General features: G+C 44.2%; 1 protein-coding gene across 1 annotated transcript in view; it reads right to left on the minus strand.

The window, feature by feature from the left end:
- The window catches only part of IARS1 (isoleucyl-tRNA synthetase 1), a gene marked incomplete in the record, with an annotated part of 218933 nt that overhangs the window by 12547 nt on the left and 184376 nt on the right, over positions 1-22010 (minus strand). The window contains 2 exon segments of the mRNA XM_034777462.1: positions 2701-2826; positions 16251-16362. Coding sequence (XP_034633353.1) covers positions 2701-2826; positions 16251-16362 — 238 coding nt within the window.

Here is a 22010-nt window from a genome sequence, read left to right on the forward strand (position 1 = left end):
GTGGCAGTAAGACGGACTTCCCAAAACCACAGTCCTTCTCATTCTAGGCCAAACCACCCCCCACGGGGCAAAATTTAGCCTATCCACAACTGCACAATGTGTACATTTTATCTTAACTGTTAAAAAAAAACTTTTCATTTTAAATGGCTGTCAGCTTCATTCTGCTGAGGCCCTTTGTCCCGGACACCACAGGAAGAAAGACTAGATAATCAGGAATGTGATTTAACTAGACCACAGCTTCATTAAGGAACACATCTGAGAATTATCCAGCAGTAACTTGTCCAGTTCAGGTCATCCTTTCTTTGTAACCTATTCCATGTGGTTGAAGGCTGCTGTTAGCCCTCACCCTCCTCAATCCCAGCATTGTCCTGGGGCCCCACCACCCTTGCCTCATACAAGGATTAAGTGTCTGGGGAAGAGAGGGCTGTGTCCTTCTGTACAAGACATAAGGTGCCCCAACCCCATTCCCCACCTTCTTTAGGAGATACCAGACCCATCACTGAACAATCACCTTAATTGGACTCCTGTCAAGTAGCAACAAAATTAATTATACAGTCTAACCTACCCACCAAGTCCCTGAGGGGAAGGCAAGAAAACCCACCCTATCCAGACCAATCTGGCAGTGAGGGAAAAATTCCTTCCTAACTCCAAAAAGGCAGTTAGCACGATGCCCAGAGCATTGCCACAAAACCCAGCCCTACCTTAATATCGTGGAGAGATGGGGAGAGGGTATCTTCCCTGAGCAGAACAGTACCCTTGGATAGGGGGAAGGGCTTATAAATCCTCCCCTTGGGAGCAAATCGAATGCTACACCCTTCTGTCCAACCAATCAGCCACAGAGCCCCCCTCCTCAAGCCCAAAGGCAGGCACAATCCTTGAAGGAGCCAAGGGTTTTCCTTCCTCTGCTGATCCAGACAAAGCCCGCACAACCACCTCAGACTATAGGATGTGAAGCGGGGGGAGGGAGGGAGGGAGCGCATTCTGGTAAACTATGGTTCTACCGACTACTTATCTCTACAACTTCACACCAGACTACTTTGATTTTGTTCTCGTTCTAAATACACCACATTACTGCTATTTGGAAAATTATTTTAAGGAAAGGTTTTCTTCCACAGCCAACTTTATTTTAGATGGTCTTGTTAAGCAATCCTGAACAGCAGAGTACTCTTTTCATATGGTAGAAATATTCCACTTGGTTCTGTGCAACCAACCGCTTTAAGCACCCTGGCTATTAACAAGCTGAATAAGGCAAATGGAGTGTGTCAGATAGAGAGGCTCAGTGTGGGTACCCCAAAGACATTCTACTAAAGACATGAAGATAAAAATATTTTTTCAGGGAATGAGAAACAGGAAAGGCAAAAATGTAAGAAAAAAAAATGGTGGGGATACAGGTCTAAGGCAAGTTACTGGTCCAGTGATGTAATGTATGGGTACAAACTTCTGCTCCTAATAGCCCTGTAGGAATTTTAAGGCAACTGTTCATACTTTCCATTCACAATGATCAAATTACCACCTCCATCTCCCCCTTGTATTTTAAAGATACAAAATAAGCTTTCCATAACCATTGACCTCTGTCAATTTTGCAAACACTATCTACAGGTTTCCTTTATATCCACACCGGTTGAACCTTGAATTGTCTAATATGTAGAATCCATATTAACTTTAAATGCTTCAGTTTTTAAAACTCTCTAGAGCAATACTACTCAAGGTGACATGTCTATAAAGAATTCACTAATATACTATTAAAATAAATTTCCAATTCTTGCTAATCAAAGTTTTTACTTCGCTGCAGCCACTTCTTTTCTCTTTTTAGATTTATTCACTGAGTGGTTTGGTTACTTAGGGTCTTTACACTACCAGCCAATCAATTGTCCCTTAATTCTAATACAACAGAATACAAAATATAATCTTATCATAAAACAGAATCTTGATCTCACAGACATGAAAATAAAGCTAGTTTGTTTGCTAAGGTATCATGGTCACGAATTGCAACATTTTTCAGTTGTATCAGTCACTTTATCTCTGTTATGCTTGCTAAATTATGTGTGCTCTGTACATAACCCATAAAGTGCACTTTACATTTTCATTTGTTTACAGAGTCGGAACACAAATTCAATCCTACAAAAATATTTTCAAAATAAACTGTTCTCTAACAGAAGAAGTCTGGAGATCTTCAAATTGCTCTGCTGTAAAATACAAAAATATGGCAACAGCAAAGAATTTGACTAAAAAGGAAAATCAGTTTGTACTCAATTTAAGTTCTAACTCCATCTATTAGTGTATTTGCAAAATCATGCAACTATATTTCATGGCAGCTTGCCAACTCATGGTACAGTACTAAACTGATGAAAATGCTTTCTGAATTAGATGAAATTTCATCCTAATGAGAACTGAAAAAGAAATACAAATTGGAAATGGATAGCATAACAAAAGTGATGAACACCATTTAACAGGAACTTTTAAAACCATTTAGATTGTTTATAACTGTAAACTATCTATAAACACATTCTCATATGCTTAGTAAAAATCAGCCATAGAATACTGGGCATACTTCCCAGGAGCTCTTTTTTAGAAACTTCATACACACAATCTGAGAAAATGATACAATAAATGATACAAGCTGCCAATGACATTCTTTGAAAATCAACTGAATTGCTACTGTATGCACTTCCTCAGCTTTCATCCTCAAACACCACGTACCTGATTTTCCATTGAAAACTGACAGCTTTGAATTTTTAAGGCCAAAAATGCAGGACACAGCGTCTACAAGTTTAGTATAGTTTAATTTATTATCTCCTTTTGGATTTTCCAACAGCAACACACCATCTAAAAATAAAAACAAAAATGAAGAATTAAAATGTAATTTAAGAAATGAGTTTGTATGTTGCAATGATGAACTACTTAGAATTGGTTTGCTATATTATGTAAAACCAATACTGATTATAGTGAATGAAAAAAATGTCTCTCACATTTCTTTATCCCAGGAATATGAACTATGGTTCTCCTCTTTTCTTAAATTAAGCCCATTATAAGAGGGAAAAAAAACCCTGTTTCTGGATAGGTTTAGTTAAAAGAAATCTAATCTCCATTGAAGAATTTGTGTGGGTGTCTTTCAGTAGCTTTAATCAGCTGCAATAATCCTATACATTTTGACAGAAATTTAAATCTTAAAGGAAGCAAATATTTATGCATGATGCCATCTTAGTAACAAAATAACAGTACAGAGACATACTTATTTGTATGCGATGTAGACAATTTGGGTATTTCTTGAAAACTGTAAATACAAATGTGCTCCTTTGCTACATCAAAATCCTGTGGCAAATGTTTTATATTGTATTGGATAAATCAATATACAACCAAAAAATATATACCGTATTTTCCGGCGTATAAGACGACTGGGCATATAAGACGACCCCCAACTTTTCCAGTTAAAATATAGAGTTTGGGATATACTCGCCGTATAAGACTACCCCTCTTCCAATGCACACAAAAAAAAAATTAAAAAAACATCAGATTTGATTTCAATATGGTAATTTTAATTCAAATGCTTATGACATGCAGGTACTTAGCAGGAAAACTGTCACTTATAAACATAAGGCTGTTTGTCATCAAACATGTAAACATAAAACAGTGAAAGTGGATTAAACTTTTCCTAATTCACTCTAAAGCTGAAAGGAAGGATAAAACAATAAACCCATGGGAGCTGCCATGCTGTTTGTTTTCTAAGCTGTCAACCAAACTGGAACTGATGATGATAGGAGGAAGATAACAAACAAGAGAGAGAGAGCAAGTGCCGGGCAAGTCCCTGGCGAGTTAGCAACGCCCATCATAACTGCAAGCTACGGTATTTTTACAGGTTTTGCTGGCGTGACAGTTTCCCTTTAAAAGCCTTCAAAATCCTCCTGTTCGTCATCTGATATCATAAGTACATCAATGACATCTTGTGATACATTTGTAAGGCAGTCATCGTATGGATCGAATTCCGTATCAGATGGTGTGGTCTCAGCTTCGGCTTCCTCTTCATCTTGCCACAAGTAGTCGTCCTCCATACCATCTAATGAATTTGATATGCCACACTTCTTGAAAGACTTGATTACTGTTTCTGCATCAATATCATTCCAGGCTTTTATGACAAACTTGCACAAAACATCCAACTGTGGAGCACGCATGTTTCCTCCTTTTGTGAATGACTCTTCGCCGCTAACCATCCATTCATTCCACTGTTCTTGAATGCGATCTTTAAATGGCTTGTTTAGGCACACATCCAGTGGCTGTACCAACTATGTCAATCCTGCAGGAATAACTGCCGCATCTGTGTTTAGTCTTGCAAGCATTTGCTTGGTGCTGGGAGTTAAATGAGCCCTGAACATATCCCACACCAGTAGACTACATTTTTGAATAAGTCCACCTGGTCGCCTGCTCCATACATTATCAAGCCATAGCTTTACCCCTTCTTCATCCATCCAGCCTTTTTCATTCACATGTACAAAACAACCAACAGGGAACTTGAATTTCGGCATTGTTTTTCTTTTAAAAATAATCATTGGTCTCAGTTTGGCGCCATCAGCTGTGCATCCTGAGGACTTCTCATGTCCTGTTGTTTTAATTAAAATTGTTTTTTCACCTTTTTGATGGACAGTTTTATTTCCAACCATATCAAAATTCATTGGAGTTTCATCCATATTTCCAATACTACTTAACGCATAGCCATGTTTAGTGCACTGTTGTATTACGTATCGATGGAAACTATTTACTTTGCTATCAAGATCTGCAGGTAATTTTGGGGCAATTTTCATCTTTTGCCTCAGTACCATATTATGCCTTCCCATGAATCTAGTACACCAGGATACAGTGGCCTTAAATCTGTTGCTGTGATCCGGGTTAGATTTGGCCCACTGAAGTGCAAACAAATGTATTTTATTTCGTGTCACTACATAACCGTTTTGGCGATGCTCATTCACCATGTCTGCTACATGTTTTTCGAGTTCTGGCCAATGTGGAGTGCTTCTTCTTAATGCACACTTACCCCTTGGCATACTCTTTAATGCTTTTTCATTTGCTTTCCAGTCCCGAACCATCTTTTCTGTTACTCCATATTGTCTTGCAGCAGCGCAGTTATGTTCCATGGCAAAGTTTACAACTGTAAGTTTGAAACTGGCTTCATATTTCTTTCTTCTTGCTGGTGGAGCCATGATGGGGTTTTGACTGTTGGACATTTGTATACTGTACTGTATGTACTGGTGCTATACTGTATGAACAGGTACAGATACTGGTGCTGTACTGTATGTGGTACCCAGTATACAACAACCAGCCAATCACGGCAAGCGATGTACCTTACCGGCGATTGGCTGGTTGTTGTATACAAAGCCTGCTTGGATTGGTCAGCTCTCCCTGCCTGCCCAGCCCTCCCTGTCTCCAAGACTATCAGAGCGGTAGCGCAAACACGCCTCTTTCACCCGTCTGGCCCGCCCTTGTATCCTATTACCTCCTTCTCTGCCTCTCAGATCTCGCACATGCGCGCCTGCGCCGCTTCACTGCAGTCCTCAGGAGCGAGATCTGAGAGGCAGAGAAGGAGGTACGGTAATAGGATACAAGGGCGGGCCAGACGGGTGAAAGAGGCGTGTTTTTCTGGGCACAGCGCCGCTCTCTCTCTTTTTTCCATACCCCGGGCGTCCCGGACGCCTGCAGCTTGCTCCGCCCTTCACTTACACCTTCCTGGTGAGGCGCCCCCTCACCTCGTCATCGGGCGGGGATGCGGCCGTGGCCGTTTTTGAGCTCCCCCCACCATATGCGGCGACCGCAGATTCTCCAGTCCGGCTCGGAAGTTTCAGCACCCGCCCTATAAGACGACACCCGGCGTATAAGACGACCCCCGACTTTTGAGAAGATTTTCCTGGGTTAAAAAGTAGTCTTATACGCCAGAAAATACAGTACATTGAATGTATATTAAATGCAATATGCACTCATTAAAATCTAGCACGTGCAGGAGATTGGTTTACATATTAATCTACCAGGGAGATGTACATGCATGCAAATTAAATAGACTATAATCAAATCAAATCAATTATTTATGTCTATATTCAATGATGGCATGGTGCATTATATTTGCAATTAAGTGAAAGTAACTGATGTGCCAAATGCAGGAGTGGTTTTCAATTAACTGGCAGCTTGATCACTCTTCTAAACACATACAGGGTAAAGTCCTAAATAGTGATGCTCTATAGACATACAGTATTTTGTCCTGTATACAGACACTGTTTTATGCTACAGATTTCTATTAAGAAAGTGTCAACATGAATACAGTAAAAGTTAAATCGGTGTTCCATCACAAATTTAGCATTTAAGTTCAATTAAAACAGAAAAGACCCTCTCAGAGACCTTTAAAAGGAGATTTAAGCTATCACCTCAAAATACTGCCATCATTTCAAAAACAAAATAGTTCAATACCCAAAATCCAATTATTTTCAGTATCTTATGGGAGCTGCAATATCCCAGTTGGCATTTTGGGTATGCTCCTCTCAGGGTGAATCTCTGTGTCCCTTGGAGACTGACATCATATTTGAACTCAGAAAAATCTTATACACTTTAAAGAACGGAAGTCTTCAAAAAACAATGTTTAATCTTGTATTGGATGTATTAGTGTACTTCCCTATCAGGCATCAGTCAAGTGAGTACCACAGCTTAGGTTATGGTAGCCTGAAGGAACATATATTTCACTGCTATAGGTGATATCACTGAATAAAACCAAATCTGAACCCTAGAACGCCACCAGATAGTTGTGAATGCATTATTTCCAGGGATGTCAATTAATCACAGTTAACTCAAGCAATTAACTCAAAACAAAATTAACTGGATTAAAAAAATTAATTGTGATTAATGGCAGTTTTAATCACACTGTTAAACAACAGAATACCAATTGAAATTTATCATAAATATTTTAGATATTTTTCTACATTTTAAAATATATTGATTTCAATCAGGGCCGGCTACAGGTGAACAACTGGTGAACCAACTGGTGAACAAGCCTCTGATAGTGTGGCTGATGTGATTAGGTCCTATGATGGTGTCCCCTGAATAGATATGTGGACAGAGTTGGCAGAACTAGCGGTCACCTTCAGCCCCCAACTAAAACCTCTCCAGCACATCATCAAGGATTGACAACCTATCCTGAAGGACGATCCATCACTCTCACAGATCTTGGGAAACAGGCCAGTCCTTGCTTACAGACAGTCCCCAAACCTGAAGCAAATACTCACCAGCAACCACATACCACACAACAAAAATACTAACCCAGGAACCTATCCTTGCAACACATCCCGTTGCCAACTCTGTCCACATATCTATTCAGGAAACACCATCATAGGACCTAACCACATCAGCCAAGCTATCAGAGGCTCGTTCACCTGCACATCTACCAATGTGATATATGCCATCATGTGCCAGCAATGCCCCTCTGCCATGTACATTGGCCAAACTGGACAGTCTCTACGTAAAAGAATAAATGGACACAAATCAGACGTCAAGAATTATAACATTCAAAAACCAGTTGGAGAACACTTCAATCTCCCTGGTCACTCGATTACAGACCTAAAAGTTGCAATATTACAACAACAAAACATCAAAAACAGACTCCAACGAGAGACTGCTGAACTGGAATTAATTTGCAAATTGGACACCATTAAATTAGGCTTGAATAAAGACTGGGAGTGGATGGGTCATTACACAAAGTAAAACTATTTCCCCATGTTTATTTTTCCCCGCTACGGTTTCTCACACCACCTTGTCAACTACTGGAAATAGGCCATTTTGATTACCACTACAAAAAGTATTTTTTTCTCTCCTGCTGATAACTCACCTTAACTGATCACTCTCGTTATAGTATGTATGGTAACACTCATTGTTTCATGTTCTCTGTGCTCTGTGTGTGTGTGTGTTTATATATATCTATAGATCTAAAATGTACAATTTTTTTTTACATAAATGCACTCAAAACCAAAAACAAAACAATGTAAAACATCAGCTCCTGCAAGTACATTCAGTCCTACTTCTTGTTCAGCCATTCACTAAAACAAACAAGTTTGTTTATATTTATGGGAGATAATCCTGCCTGCTTCTTATTTACAATGTCACCTGAAAGTGAGCACAGCTGTTCGCATGGCACTTTTGTAACCGTCTCTGACATTACACCCCATATTCTTCATAGAAATATTGTTATGATATGAATATGGCATAACTAAGATATATGTTTTATGCAAGATGGGTCAGGTGAAGTATCATTAGAAAGGTTATGATTTACTGAATGTGATTAACCAATTTGTATGCATGTATCATTTCTGTATCTGAAGTTAGAAATATTGACTATGTAACAATTACAACTGTGTGTGTACTTGGGGAACGCCCACCAGACAATATGCAATCAGCCTGGATGGGCCCTTAGGAAGGGCAACAGGACTTTGAAGATACTAATCTCTCTCCCTCCTGAGAAGTTTCTTGGGATGCTGCTTTGACACTGCAGGGTCATGTGATCATGTCACCTGGTACTGGATACTATCTTAAAATGCTGGTATTTTTCCACAGGATGGGAAACAAAGAATTCCTGACATATGCAAATCCTATTTAAGGCTGGGGAGTCAGTTAATCTTGGCTCTTCTCCACTGCCTCCCCGTCCAGGAAGAAAGGTTGCTGAAAACACCTGAAGAAACAAAGGAACTAAGATGAGGGGGGCCAGGGGCTGAGCCCAGGTGAGAAAGGTCAGCCTGTAAAAGGAATCCCTTGAGATTTAAGCTGCAAGCAGTGCAGTTTACCTTCAAGAAACTCTGCAACCTGCATCAAACAACATTTAGGGTGAGACCTTACTATCTGTAGCCAAATTTCTTTAATGTATTAAGCCTAGTTTGCATGTCTTGTTTTATTTGCTCAGTAATCTGCTTTGTCCTGTTTGCTATCCCTTATAATCACTTAAAATTTACCTTTTGTAGTTAATAAACTTGTTGGGGTTTTTTTTGTTTATTCTAAACCCAGTTTTTGCAATCCATAATTGGGGGCCGGGGGGAAGGGGCAAAAAGCTGTGCATATCTTCCTCCACATTGAGGGAGTGGCAAATTTCATGAGCTTACGCTGTATATATCTCTATACAATGCAAGACAATATAATTTTGGGTTTACACTCCAGAGGGTGTGTGCACCAGCGTGCTGGGCAATTCCCTGAACTGAGTCTTCCCACACAGAGCTGACTGCAGACTCTGTGTGATTCTACAGCTGGGTGTGTCCCTACCTGTGTGTATGCTGGATGGGAGCTTGAGAGCCTGTCACAGCAGCACAGAGTAAGGGGAACCCAGGCTAGTGGGACAGACGGGCTCAGTGGGACCCCAGCACATCAGGTGGCACTCTGGAAGGGTGGGGTCCAACCCATCACACCAGCATTGCAAGGTATTTTCATGCCAAATATAAAAAACATTTGTATGCCCCTTCATGCTTTGACCACTATTCCAGAGGACATGCTTCCAGCTGATGATGCTAGTTAAAAAAAAAAAAAAAAAAAAAAAAAAAAAGAGTTAAATTTGTGACTGAATTCCTTGAGGGAGGATTGTAGGTCTCCAGCTCTGTGGTTTTGCCAGGAGCTGGAAATGGGTGACAGTAGATGGATTACTTGATGATTACCTATTCTGTTCATTCCCTCTGAAGCACCTGGCATTGGCCACTGCTGGAAGACAGGATACAGGGCTAGATGGACCTTTGGTCTGACCCAGTATGGCCATTCTTATGGCTTTATCTGCATTCTGCCATATATTTCCCCTGCCGCCAACATCTGGGATCTGCGGGATACCCCCACCAGTGGCGATGGCAGGGAGCTGCGGGGTATCCCTACCACCTGCGGGGGCTTGGAGCTCCAAGGGCCGCCAGAGTTGCCGAGGGTACCACATAACTCCCTGCCACAGCAGGCAGTGGGAAACCCTGCAGCTCCCAGCCACCACAGGTTGAAGTCACGGAGGCTGCTGGAAGTCACTGATTCTGTGACTTCCGCGACCTCTATGACTAAATTGCAGCCTTAAGCATAAGTAACCATCCTTTCGAGTACGTGTTAGGGTGGATCCCACCGTAGGTGACTCACAAAGAGTATCCCCTCAAGACAGTGGGAATGAGGAGTTCCAGCTGCATCAGTGAAATAGGAATTGTAGTCCTGCTCTCCTGAGAGTTTGACCTATCAATTAAATCCAAGGCACTGTGTTAGACAAAGGTCCAGTGGGTTACTCCACATCAACGCTTTGCAGATTTCGCATACTGTATTATTACATTTCTGAAGCAGGCGGAGGATGCCACTAGAGGGAGCCTGGATGTTCCGGGTGAAAGCCAACTCCAATCAACAGGTGACACAGTGAGATACATCACATTATCCATTTTGAAAGTTGCTGTGATGAGATGGCCTGACCTTAAGAATGCCCACTATAGATGGAAATAGACACTGCAACAGTCTGAATGGATTGCTCCTATTAATGTCACAAAGCAAAGTCCTGGACACAACTAGTGCAGGCAACTTCTTTTCTCCTGGTGAAGAGTGTGGTTTCAGGAAAAAGATAGGTTGATTGATTGGTTTAACTGGAAGTCTGAAACTACTTTGGGAATGAATTTCAGGTAAGATTTTAGTACCCTTTTGTCTCTTTGAAATGTTGTATAGGGGGTTCAGTCACAAGCATCTGAAGCTCAATCACTCCTGGCCAAAGTGACCAGCATGAGGAAGACTGTCTTCAGAGTCAGCACACTGATATAAGGAATACTGTGAAAGAGGTTCAGAAGGAGGCTCTATGAACCTCAGGATGACTATGTTGAAGTTCTTGGCAGAAGTAGGTTCTCTGATCTGTGGGTAAGTATGTAACAGCCTTTTGAGGAACTTTGTCATTATCGGATGAGAAAAGACAGAGCATGACTGTACCAGAGGATGTCAAGGTGAAATTGCTGCAAGTTGGACCTTAGAAGTGAAATACCAATCTCTTAAGTGCAACAGGTAGTCAAAGATCTGTGGTATTGAGGTCTGAATCAGATTCAGACCATGTTGGGCTATCCATATTGAAAACCACTCAAACTGAGATGAAAAAATGGTTACTTACCTTCTGTAACTGTTGTTCTTCGAGATGTGTTGTTCACGTCCATTACACATTAGTTGTCCGTGCACCGCGTGCACGGACGTCGGAAACTTTTTCCCTTAGCAGCTCCCATCGGGTCGGCAGGGCCCCCCCTCCCGCCAGAGCGGCGCCCCGCTCTAAGGTATATATATCCCTGCAGACCCGACCCCTTCGGTTCCTTCTTGCCGGTGACTCTGACAGAGGGGAAGGAGGGTGGGAAGTGTAATGGACGTGAACAACACATCTCGAAGAACAACAGTTACAGAAGGTAAGTAACCGTTTTTTCTTCTTTGAGTGATTGTTCACGTCCATTACACATTAGGTGACTCCCAAGCTTACCATTGGAGGTGGGTAGGAGTCAAGGTACAACTGATTGTAGCACAGCCCTGCCAACTACTGCGTCCTCTCTGGCCTGATGATGGATCGCGTAGTGGGTGCATGGAGCACCTTGCCGTCGTTGTGGGAAATTTCTGGACGGAGCTTACGGCCCCTTGAATTGCCAAGAACCGCGACTCTGGGAGACCTGCCCGCGCAGCCACCGAGTCCAGGACTGCACCTATGAAGTCCAGTCTCTGTGTGGGAGTTAACGTGGACTTGGGCACATTGACCAGTAGGCCGAACCTGCTAAACATCTGTAAGGCCAGCGTCATGTGAGAGCGGACCTCGGCCTCCGACCTGCCTGCAAGGAGCCAGTCGTCCAAGTACGGGTACACGTGCATCCTTCTTTTCCGAAGGAAGGCTGCTACCACGGACGTGCATTTCGTAAACACTCGCGGTGCAGATGCTAGGCCGAAGGGCAGGACCGTAAATTGAAAATGGCGCTGGTTGATGGTGAAGCGCAGGAACCGCCACTGGGCCGGGTTGATGGCGATGTGAAAATATGCATCTTTCATATCGAGGGCAGCGTACCAATCCCCCGGATCCAGGGATGGGATAATAGTTCCAAGGGAGACCATACGGAAACGCGTCCTGAACAGAAACTTGTTTAGTCCGCGCAGGTCCAAAATGGGACGGAGGCCCCCTTTTGCCTTGGGAATCAGGAAATGCCTGGAGTAAAATCCTTTTCCCCTTAGGTCTGGTGGGACCTCTTCCACTGCTCCCACTGTGAGGAGGGTCTGCACTTCCTGCATGAGAAGTTGCTCATGAGAGGGGTCCCTGAAGAGGGACGGGGAAGGGGGATGGAAGGGAGGGGGCGAGGAGAACTGGAGGGTATAGCCCGCCTTCACTGTGCGCAGGACCCAGCGGTCTGATGTTATGCGTGACCATGCACAGTAGAAATGGGACAGGCGGTCCTTGAACCCCAGAGGTGGATCCGGAATGGGATGCGGTACGCTGGCCTCGAGCATAACTTCAAAAGCCTGGTTTATTCTCTGGCTGCGGCTTGCCCTGGCCATGACCTTGGCCTTCGTTAGGCGTATTGTTACGTCTCCGCCTGTTATCCCTGCCACGACGGTGGTACGGTTCATGCCGATGGCGAGGGTGATACTGCCTCTGTGGAGGGTGAGGCTTAAAGGGCTTCCGCTGTGTCACCGGGGTATGCATTCCTAATGACTTTAGGGTCGCTCATGAGTCCTTGAGGCTATGTAGCCTGGCGTCCGTTTGGTCTGAAAACAAGCCTGACCTTTCAAACGGAAGGTCCTGCAGGGTGGTCTGCACCTCTGGCGGAAGGCCTGAAGCCTGTAACCATACTGAGCGCCTCATCACTACCCCTGATGCGATTGTCCTAGCCGCTGCGTCAGCTGAGTCAAGGGAGGCCTGCAGCGAAGTTTTGGCCACCGCCATCCCTTCGTCCACTAGGGCCGTGAACTCTGGATGTGCGTCCGGAGGTAAGGATTCTTTGAACTTGGAGACTGATGCCCAAGAATTAAAGTTGTGTCTATTTAGAATCGCCTGCTGATTAGCGATCCTGAGCTGGAGGCTCCCAGACGAGTAGACCTTCCTCCCGAATAAGTCTAAGCGTTTCGCCTCCTTGCCCTTGGGCGCAGGGGCTTGCTGGCCATGACGCTCCCGTTCGTTGATCGCAGAGACTATCAGTGAACAAGGAGACGGGTGCAAAAAGAGGAAGTCAAACCCTCTAGATGGGGCGAAGTATTTCCTCTCCACGCCCCTTGCAGTTGGTGCACTGGAGGCCGGCGTTTGCCATACCGTCTTATAGTTAGACTGGACTGTTCGTATAATCGGGAGAGCGACTCTAGAGGGGCCCTCCGGGATCAGGATGTCGACCATGGGGTCCTCCTGCTCTACGGTCTCCTCTGCCTGCAAGCCCAGATTGAGGGCTACCCGGCGGAGCAGGTCCTGGTGTGCCCGATGATCAATCGGGGGAGGGCCAGACACTGTTGTGCCCGCCACAGCCTCGTCCGGCGAGGAGGAAGAGGTCGGGGCCTTTTGCCCATCCTCGCCTTCCTGCAACCCGTCATTGACTGGTTGTTCCTCTGGGGCCTGTCCCACGGCATGGGACTGAGATGGTACTGTGCTCGGTGCCGAGTCCACTCCTTCCTGCTCCTGCGGTCTAGAGATCGTTGCCTCCTTGTGAGAGGGCGGGCGGTACCGCGGAGAGCGGGACCAGTACCCTGATGGCCCAGATCTCGAGGCCCTAGATGGGGGGCCTTGCTGGTGGTAGGCCCAGGGTGTCCAGAATGGCCATTGGCCTGGCTGGCCCCATTGAGGGTGACCAGAGGTTTCGTAGTCTCTGCTGGCCTGTGTCCTGTGGGCATACCCGCCGTACCGGCCCGAGTCAGTCTCCGACACCACAGATGGTGATCTTGAAGGCCACGGCGGTGCCGTGGAACGGTGCCGGTCCGGGTTTGGAGAGTAGTGTCTCCGCGACCAGGACCTGGAGTAGCGTCTCGCCGACCTGGACCTGGATCGGTACCGGTGACCACGGGACCGGGAATGACTACGGGTGGTCGGTCTCGGGGAACGTGTAGCCGACGCGTCCCGGTGCCAACTCGAGTATAGCTGCTGAGTCAGTGCCGACCACTTATTGAGGCCCGACAGCTGTGGCGCTTTCTGCGCGGAGGGCAACAGGGAGTCCACCAAGGCGGAACTCGACCAGGACCGGTGCCGTGAATGGTGCCGAGATGGCGACCATGAAGGGCACACCATCGCCGGCTTGGCTCTGGATGGCAGTCTCGGTGGAGCGTCCTTAGTTTGTGGAGGGCCCTCAACGGACAATTCAATGAGGTCTTTTGCTGCCTCATGTGTGTCCGGAGTGGAGGGCTGTTCCAAGAGCTCCTCCAGCCCCTCCTCCTCAGTCGACGCGCCTATCCCGGGGCTCGACGGGCCTTTCGGTGCCGGAGCCACTACCGGGGCCTGTGCCGGGGCCGTAACGGCCTTAGGCGCACTCGAGGTCTTCGCTGGCGCTGCCCTCTTATGTGGGGAGCGTCCTCGGGCCTTGGGTTGGCCCTTCGATTTTTCCGGCGAAGACGACCGGTGCCGTAAATGCCCCCGTTGGGTCGGTGCCGTGGGCTTCGGGTGACCCGCCGGCGCCGGGTCCCGAACCGATGCCGGGGCGCTCCGCACTGAGGCAGACGGTGCCGTCGAAGTGGAGGGCTGTAACGCCGTCTCCATGAGCAGCTGCTTGAGGCGAAAGTCTCTCTTTCTTAGTCCTGGGCTTAAATGCCTTACAGATCTTGCAGCAGTCTTTCTGGTGAGTTTCCCCCAGGCAACGGAGACACGAGTCGTGGGGGTCGCTCAATGACATAGGCTTACGACACGTGGCACAAGCCTTGAAGCCTTGGGCGTGCAGCATACCCCGCCGCCCAGGGCCGGTGCCGGGGTTGACCAAACACCTACAACAAGAACTTCGAGTACTTCCTAAGGAACTGTTAACTACTAAGCTTAACATTAACAACTAAAACTGATAGCATAGTCATTAGTGTTATCTCAACAGTTAAGGGACACTCTCAGACGAGAGAGAGAGTTGTTTCAACGCCGCCACAGACGGTAAGAAGGAACTGAAGGGGTCGGGTCTGCAGGGATATATATACCCTAGAGCAGGGCGCCGCTCTGGCGGGACCCTGCCGACCCGACGGGAGCCGCTAAGGGAAAAAGTTTCCGACGTCCGTTCACGCAGCGCGCGCATACCTAATGTGTACTGGACGTGAACAATCACTCGAAGAAGAAGTCTTTCTGGTTAAATATTTCCTGCTCTCTGTCAGGATTTCCTAGACCTGCAGGGAGCAGTCCTTCTCTATGGTACCAGCCAACTGTCATGCCCTCATGTCTGAGTGGAGTATCTGGCTGTGGTGTTGGGAGATCAGGTCTCAACAGTCCAGGAGCTGGATCTGTGCTTGAATGGACATCTTCAGTAGGTCAAACAGTCGAAACTGCCTTAGTAAGTATGGAGGTACAAGAATGTGGCTGTCTCTCTTCTGATTTGGGAAATCCCCTGGGAATCTATTCAGAGTCAATGTTTGCTGCTGAACTGGATTAGCTGGTTTCCATCACCTGCTGGTTGTGCTTCTCCTTAGGCAAGAGCTTGCTGCTCCCTGACACTGTTGGCTCTTTCAGGCACAGGCCACCTGCTAGACCCCCATTCTTGTTTTAATTTAGCATCCAATCCTGCAATATATTTATCAACAAGCATAATGCTTACTTCTGAGTAGTTCGTTTGGATATTCAGAGCACTATGTGCTACACACCGTAGTAAAAGGATTTTTGGGTTGGATACTTAGGCTGTCAACTCTTTCAGCAGGGCACTGTCCCTTTTGTAAAACATTATGTGCATGTAGTTTCAGAGTGGTAGCCATGTGGGTCTGTATCAGCAAAAACAACGGAGTCGTCCTTGTGGCACCTTAGAATTTGTTAGTCTCTAAGGTGCCACAAGGATTCTTTGTTGTTTGTGCATGTAGTGATATATACATAAATTAAAAAGCACTATACACACTATTTTTTTTCACCCAGTTGAGTATCATCTCTCATTTAAAGACTTAGTTATAACAGTGAAAGTTAGATTTCCTCAATAATCCTTTATCAAATATTATTTACAACTACTATGTAAAGGAAGTCAGCACCACCTTGTGCACATAATCTCTTTGTTCTGTTATCCATCATATTATTCCTTAATTCATCTTATGTGGTGATGGCTCTGAAACATTAAATATGTCTAGTTAAAACAAAAATCTCCTACCTTGCTCTGTACCATTAATACAGATGTTGAGATTGACATAAGCACAGGCTGGGTCAACACGATGATGTAAGCCTCCTCTGACAAGTGTGATTTCTAGTTCTGACCCCTTCAACTAAAACAAAACAAAAACAAGAGTATTTTCACTTCAATAGTACTCTATTAAGATAGAAAACAAAAACAAAACATATGCCTCAAAATAAGCACACATTAGGACATTTCTATGGATCATTATATTAAAAAATAATTACACGAGAACATAATTGTAAATTCTATAGTGTTCTCTCTCTGAGGATCTGAGAGAGTGTTGTGAATATGAATAAATTCACCCTTACTATGCCTATGAGATAAAGAAGGTGGGAGGGGGGTGAGAACTGGAGCACAGAGAGCTAGAACACCCTAATTTTCTGAAATGCTGTGGTCCACAAATCCCACTGAAGTCAATGGGAACCGCAAGTGCTCGAACACCTTTGAAAATGAAATCATAAATGACTTGCCTCAGGTCAAACAACAAGACAGAGGCAGAGCTGAGAAAAACTTCCATCTCCTGAATTTCAGTCCCATGTCCAAACCACAAGCCTACACCTAACCCCACTTTCCACCTTGTTGTGAAGTGCTATGTAAAAACTTCTTAAATCCCCTGGAATATGGAGAGAGACACATGAACTGTGGGCTGGTTTTGTTCTCCTGCTTCTTCCCCCAATGCCCTAAAATCAGAAACACCCTGCAATTAATCAGAAAGCAAGTTCTAAGCAAGCAAAAACACCTTAATCATGGACTATGCTATTTAAGTAACGCCTAGCAATGACGCAGAGCATTCTCTTCTTGACAGCAGAAAAGTCAGCATTTTCTGGTAATGGATTCTTCACATGCTTAAAGCTTTGTTTTTTCTTTATTCCTATTCAGTTCAGGATTCTTCCACAATAAAATTTGCAGAAGTGGACAGGGTAAAAAAGAAGGCAGGTGTGTGTTCTTTTGGGGTATACAGAACCTTATGGTCATTGGAAGCACATTATTTTATCAATTCCCAGACCTACTCCCCCAGTCTGAAATTTATTCAGACACCTGTCTGACAATAACTAAAAAAAATATAACTGATATCCTATAGCAGGTATAAAAATAACCATGTAATAATATACATTATATTACTTGAGAACTAGTATAGAATCATGTAAATCAACAGTATTTTAATGCATACATTCGAAAAGAGCTAAGGTTTTCATTACAAGCCAACCTTTTTCTATCAGAGGGGTAGCCGTGTTTGTTGCTTTTTACAGATCCAGACTAAGAGTCCTGTGGCACATTATAGATTAACAGATGTATTGGAGCATAAGCTTTCGTGGGTGTATACGTCACATGCGTCTGACGAAGTGGATATTCACCGATGAAAGCTTATGCTCCAATACATCTGTTAGTCTATAAGGTGCCACAGGACTCTTTGTTGCTTTTTTCTATGGCACTCACAGAGGCATCTGACTAGCCCAGAAATATTAATTTGCTCTTGCATCACCCCCGTGAGAAATGGAAATAATTGTATTTTCATTTTGCAGATGGGGAACTGAGGGATAGAGAAATTAAGTGACTTGCCCATCATCATACAGAAAGTCTGTGACAGAGTTGGAAAAACAAAATGTGATTTGTAGTCTCAGTCAAACATTAACTTTCATGAAAGTTATAGTTGTAGCCCATAGGATTATTTTGCTAGCTATTATATCCCACTAATCCAGCCAGCAGTATCAATTAATGTTTCTTTTTCTGAAATTAATCCATTTTATTCTTATATTTTATCAGTATTAATTCCTGGGAATTTAGGATGTGTTGAGGCGTGTGTTTCCTAATAATAAGTTTTGCTGAAATGCAAGAAGCCTACCAGCCTGTAAGATCCGGTAAGATCTGCTATATAGCAAAAAGTATAATCAGTTATGAATATGTCAGCATAAAAGCTCGCAATCTTTGGCACAGATAAGAATGGTCCCTGAACTTTGGGGAACCAAAGGGAGGAACTATCCACATCACATCACAGGTTTATCCGGCATCTACCTCCGATAGGTAACCGCAGGGTACACCACAACTCGGAGGTCATCAAGAGAGCCTAGGTTGGCAGTTTTGGAGTGAGAGAATCCTTATTAATATATTTAGAAAGTAAGCGTCATAATCCACTAACCTATAGGAGAAGTGTACCCATAAATTTCTTAGGGTACGGAAATAAAATTTGGGTATAGTAAGTTGGGCCTGAATTACATAGGTCAGGATCCTATAAAATACCTTGTAAGAGAGCTTTTCTAAGTTCTAGTTCTAGGCTCTTCTAATTCCTGAAGCTTCGGTTTCTTTGAGTGCTTTTTCCAGTTCTCTTATACTCTATACCCTTTTCATCTATCTAGCTATTCTATCACGCTACCAGCTCAGCTTGTGCAGTATAGTAGAACTACTCAACATTCCTAACCATTGGGGAAGCCAGCGCCACCGTGTAATCGGGCATACCAGGAGTGAGGCTGGTCCTCCACCTCCTATTACCGGGTCCTCAAGAAAGGGTGTGAGTATGTTAGGTTAAGGTATTTATAATAGAAATGTTACCACCAGGAGTTTCGGAATTCTTTTAATGTTTTGCAGTTATAAGTTTCATTGAATTTCTTATTTTTATGTCAATCTCAATAAAGGTTTTATCAATTTGGTATTGTCCTCAGTGTATGTGTTCTTGCCAAGCACCCCAAGAGTCCTCTCCTGATATAGAACTCTCTGAGTTCTTGAACTCTGTAGTCTGAATTGGACAAGAACCTATAAATCTTCTGGTCAGATGCAATCAGTGGCGAGCCATAACAACTAACCCATCAAATTCAGGTCAACAGATTGGCGAGCCAGCCAGGAGTCTCGAGGTGTGCGTGGCAAATACTTACTTAAGAGGTTAAAAAGCAAAACTCTGTGTGACCTAATCACAGGGCATAGTCTGGTAACAGTTTCCTTTGTAACAGAAATTCTGGGCATTGATCCCAGAGAATTTATACTACTTCCTTTTTTTTTTTTTCTCCTTGTAGCTTGTGGGTTAAAAAGTTTAACTGTTTTATGTCTGTTTCTTTTATGTGGCCAAATATTAGGAGTAATGGTAGTGTACACGTGATAAAGGATGTTTTTTGAGTATTGATTAGGCAATTGCATTGGGCCCAATGACCCACACTCGTGGTGGTGGCAGAGTTGATTAACGTGGTTAGCTCAGAACTTATACGGTTCCAGTTACGCCCTTGGTAGTCCCCTCAACTCCCCAGGATTGCCCCCCTTGAGCCATCTCTGAGCAGTATTTGCCCCTCTGTTCAGTAGGTACCGCCAGGGGTTTTACCTCTTGATCGCCTAATACACATTGGCCATCGAGGGAAGAGAAGGATCCTATCCCCATTCTTTCTTTTGGAACTTGTTTAAAGTATTGTTGGACCGGTCTGGGGTATATTTTTTATTACTATTATTGGTTTTGTAAGGCGCCTTTAGATTTCTTAATTTAGATTTAAGATTTAGAGTTAAGTTACAGTGTTAAGTTTCCCTCCTTGTTATTTTAAAGTTAAGTATATTCAGTGTAAAAGCAAAAATGAGTGAGAGAAAGACGGCAGAGCCTGTGGTGGCTTCCTGCGATATAGCCTTGGAAATTTTTGTCAGAAGATACATCAGGGAAATTGGAGGAGGATTGGAGCAATGGAAAGATAGAAAAGTTCTCTACGGGCATAGTAACCCGTGGGGTCTCGTGAGCTGAGTATTTGAAACTGAAACTGAGAGAAAGAAAAGAAAAGATAGTGAAATGAAAGGGATTGCAATGGAGTTTTTGTTGACAGCATGTGGTCTTTTAGGACGGAAGTTAAATGCAAAAATGGAGCTGCTCAATAAGGCACAGAAAGTTGTAGGGAAGGAGGATAGGGAAATTCAGGAATTAAAGGAGCAGTTATACACTGCCTCTGACTAGCAGTTTTCTCTTTTCTATAAAGGAAAAGAGTTGGAAAGAAAGTTAGAACGGAGTCACCATCATGACTGTGAGTTGTGTGAGGAAGTGTACAGATGGCAGAAATGAGCAGCTGCCAGTTTAAAGTCACTGGAACGTTATAAACTAGAGCATGGTCGGTTATTGGATCCGATCAGAAAATTAGAAGGCAGTTGTGATTCACTCAGAAAGGATAAGGCAAGATGTATGGGAGAGACCACAGGAGCACCTGTAACTGTAAGCACCTGGGTTCAGACAGAGATTGTAGATAAGGAAGAGCCCCCACAGATTATGGCCAAGGAGCTAGGAGAGACAGGAGATGAGTCAGCAACGGTTCCTATCCCTATCTGGTTAGTGGAACCAACAGAAATTGATTGGCCCATGGGGCCATTGACAAGAGAGAGAGCGAGAGAACTAGCTAGTGTGGAGGTGGCTTCTGAAGCCACTAACACAGAGGAACAACCCGGTGAGTTAGAAGAGGAAGTTGACAGTGAAGTGATGGGAGGCAGTGTGCCAGCAGAAAAGGGAAGTCCTCCGGCCATAGTGCCTGAGGAGGAGGAGTTAAGTGAACCAGAAAGTATCATCTTAGAAAAGCAAGTAGATGTTGCAGAGGGAGAGAGAGAAGGTGATTCTGAGGAAAAGACTGTCTCAGCTCTTAGTAGAGCAGGAGAAGTGCCTTTGGAGGTTCAAATTGCACAGGAAATGGAGCATGCTGTATCAGAAGTAGTTCAGGTATCTAATGTGTGTGATACAATCACCAGGATTCAGGAGAGAGTGAGAGAGAAGCCTAGGGATGTCATTCACGCACCTAATGTGGTAGCACCATCCAGTTTAGGAGGTTTTCAGGATTCCCTGAGGGGGGCGGTCCTTTGCCCTACCAACCAGGCCAGTCACCGGCACCGCCCAGGTTCATGGAATACCTGGGAACTCCCACTCCATGGTACGTGTTAACGTCACCACGTGTACCAGTGGAAATGTCAGTATGGTATGAGAGTACCTTACATAAGAGTTATCCAGAACACTACACTAACCATATATTTCCCAGGTTCCGCTCACGGGAAATATCTGACAGTTCTGATGAAGGAAGTACTGACTCGGGTAGGAGAAGGCCTCAAGGTTTTGGGGGAGATACTTCAGATACTGATTCCAGTGAGAGTTGACCAAACTCTCCAGTAACTCCTGACTGTCCCGTAGCAATGGTTATAGATATTAAAATATTATAGATTTGGTAACTAAACAAGTAGGAATGATGGAGGATTCTTCTGTTGCAGTATAAGCACAGTGGATTCAGGAAACAACACAAATATTTGGTTTGCCAAGTGATGATTGGATTAAAATCTTACAGCTTACAGTAAATCGAGCCTTATGGAGCACTTTGCTCCCGGAGATTAGGAAGGGCGAAAAGTCTTTTTCAGAAACAGTGGCTGTGCTTGAGTGTAATCAGCATCCTGGACAAGCTGGAGTGGCTATCCTGTCTAATTTGAAGCAAAAGCCAAATGAGTCTCCCCACCAATTTCATCTTTGGTTAAGTGTAACCTGGCACAGTCACATAAAAGAGGACAGAGGATACACAAAAACAACAAAGAGTCTGGTGGCACCTTAAAGACTAACAGATTTATTTGGGCATAAGCTTTCGTGAGTAAAAACCTCACTTCTTCGGATGCTATGCATAGCTATGCATCCGAAGAAGTGAGGTTTTTACTCACGAAAGCTTATGCCCAAATAAATCTGTTAGTCTTTAAGGTGCCACCAGACTCTTTGTTGTTTTTGTAGATCCTCTGTCCTCTTTTATGTGACTGTGCCAG

This window comes from Trachemys scripta, chromosome 7, assembly GCF_013100865.1.
Source record: "Trachemys scripta elegans isolate TJP31775 chromosome 7, CAS_Tse_1.0, whole genome shotgun sequence".
Taxonomy (NCBI): Eukaryota; Metazoa; Chordata; order Testudines; family Emydidae; genus Trachemys; species Trachemys scripta.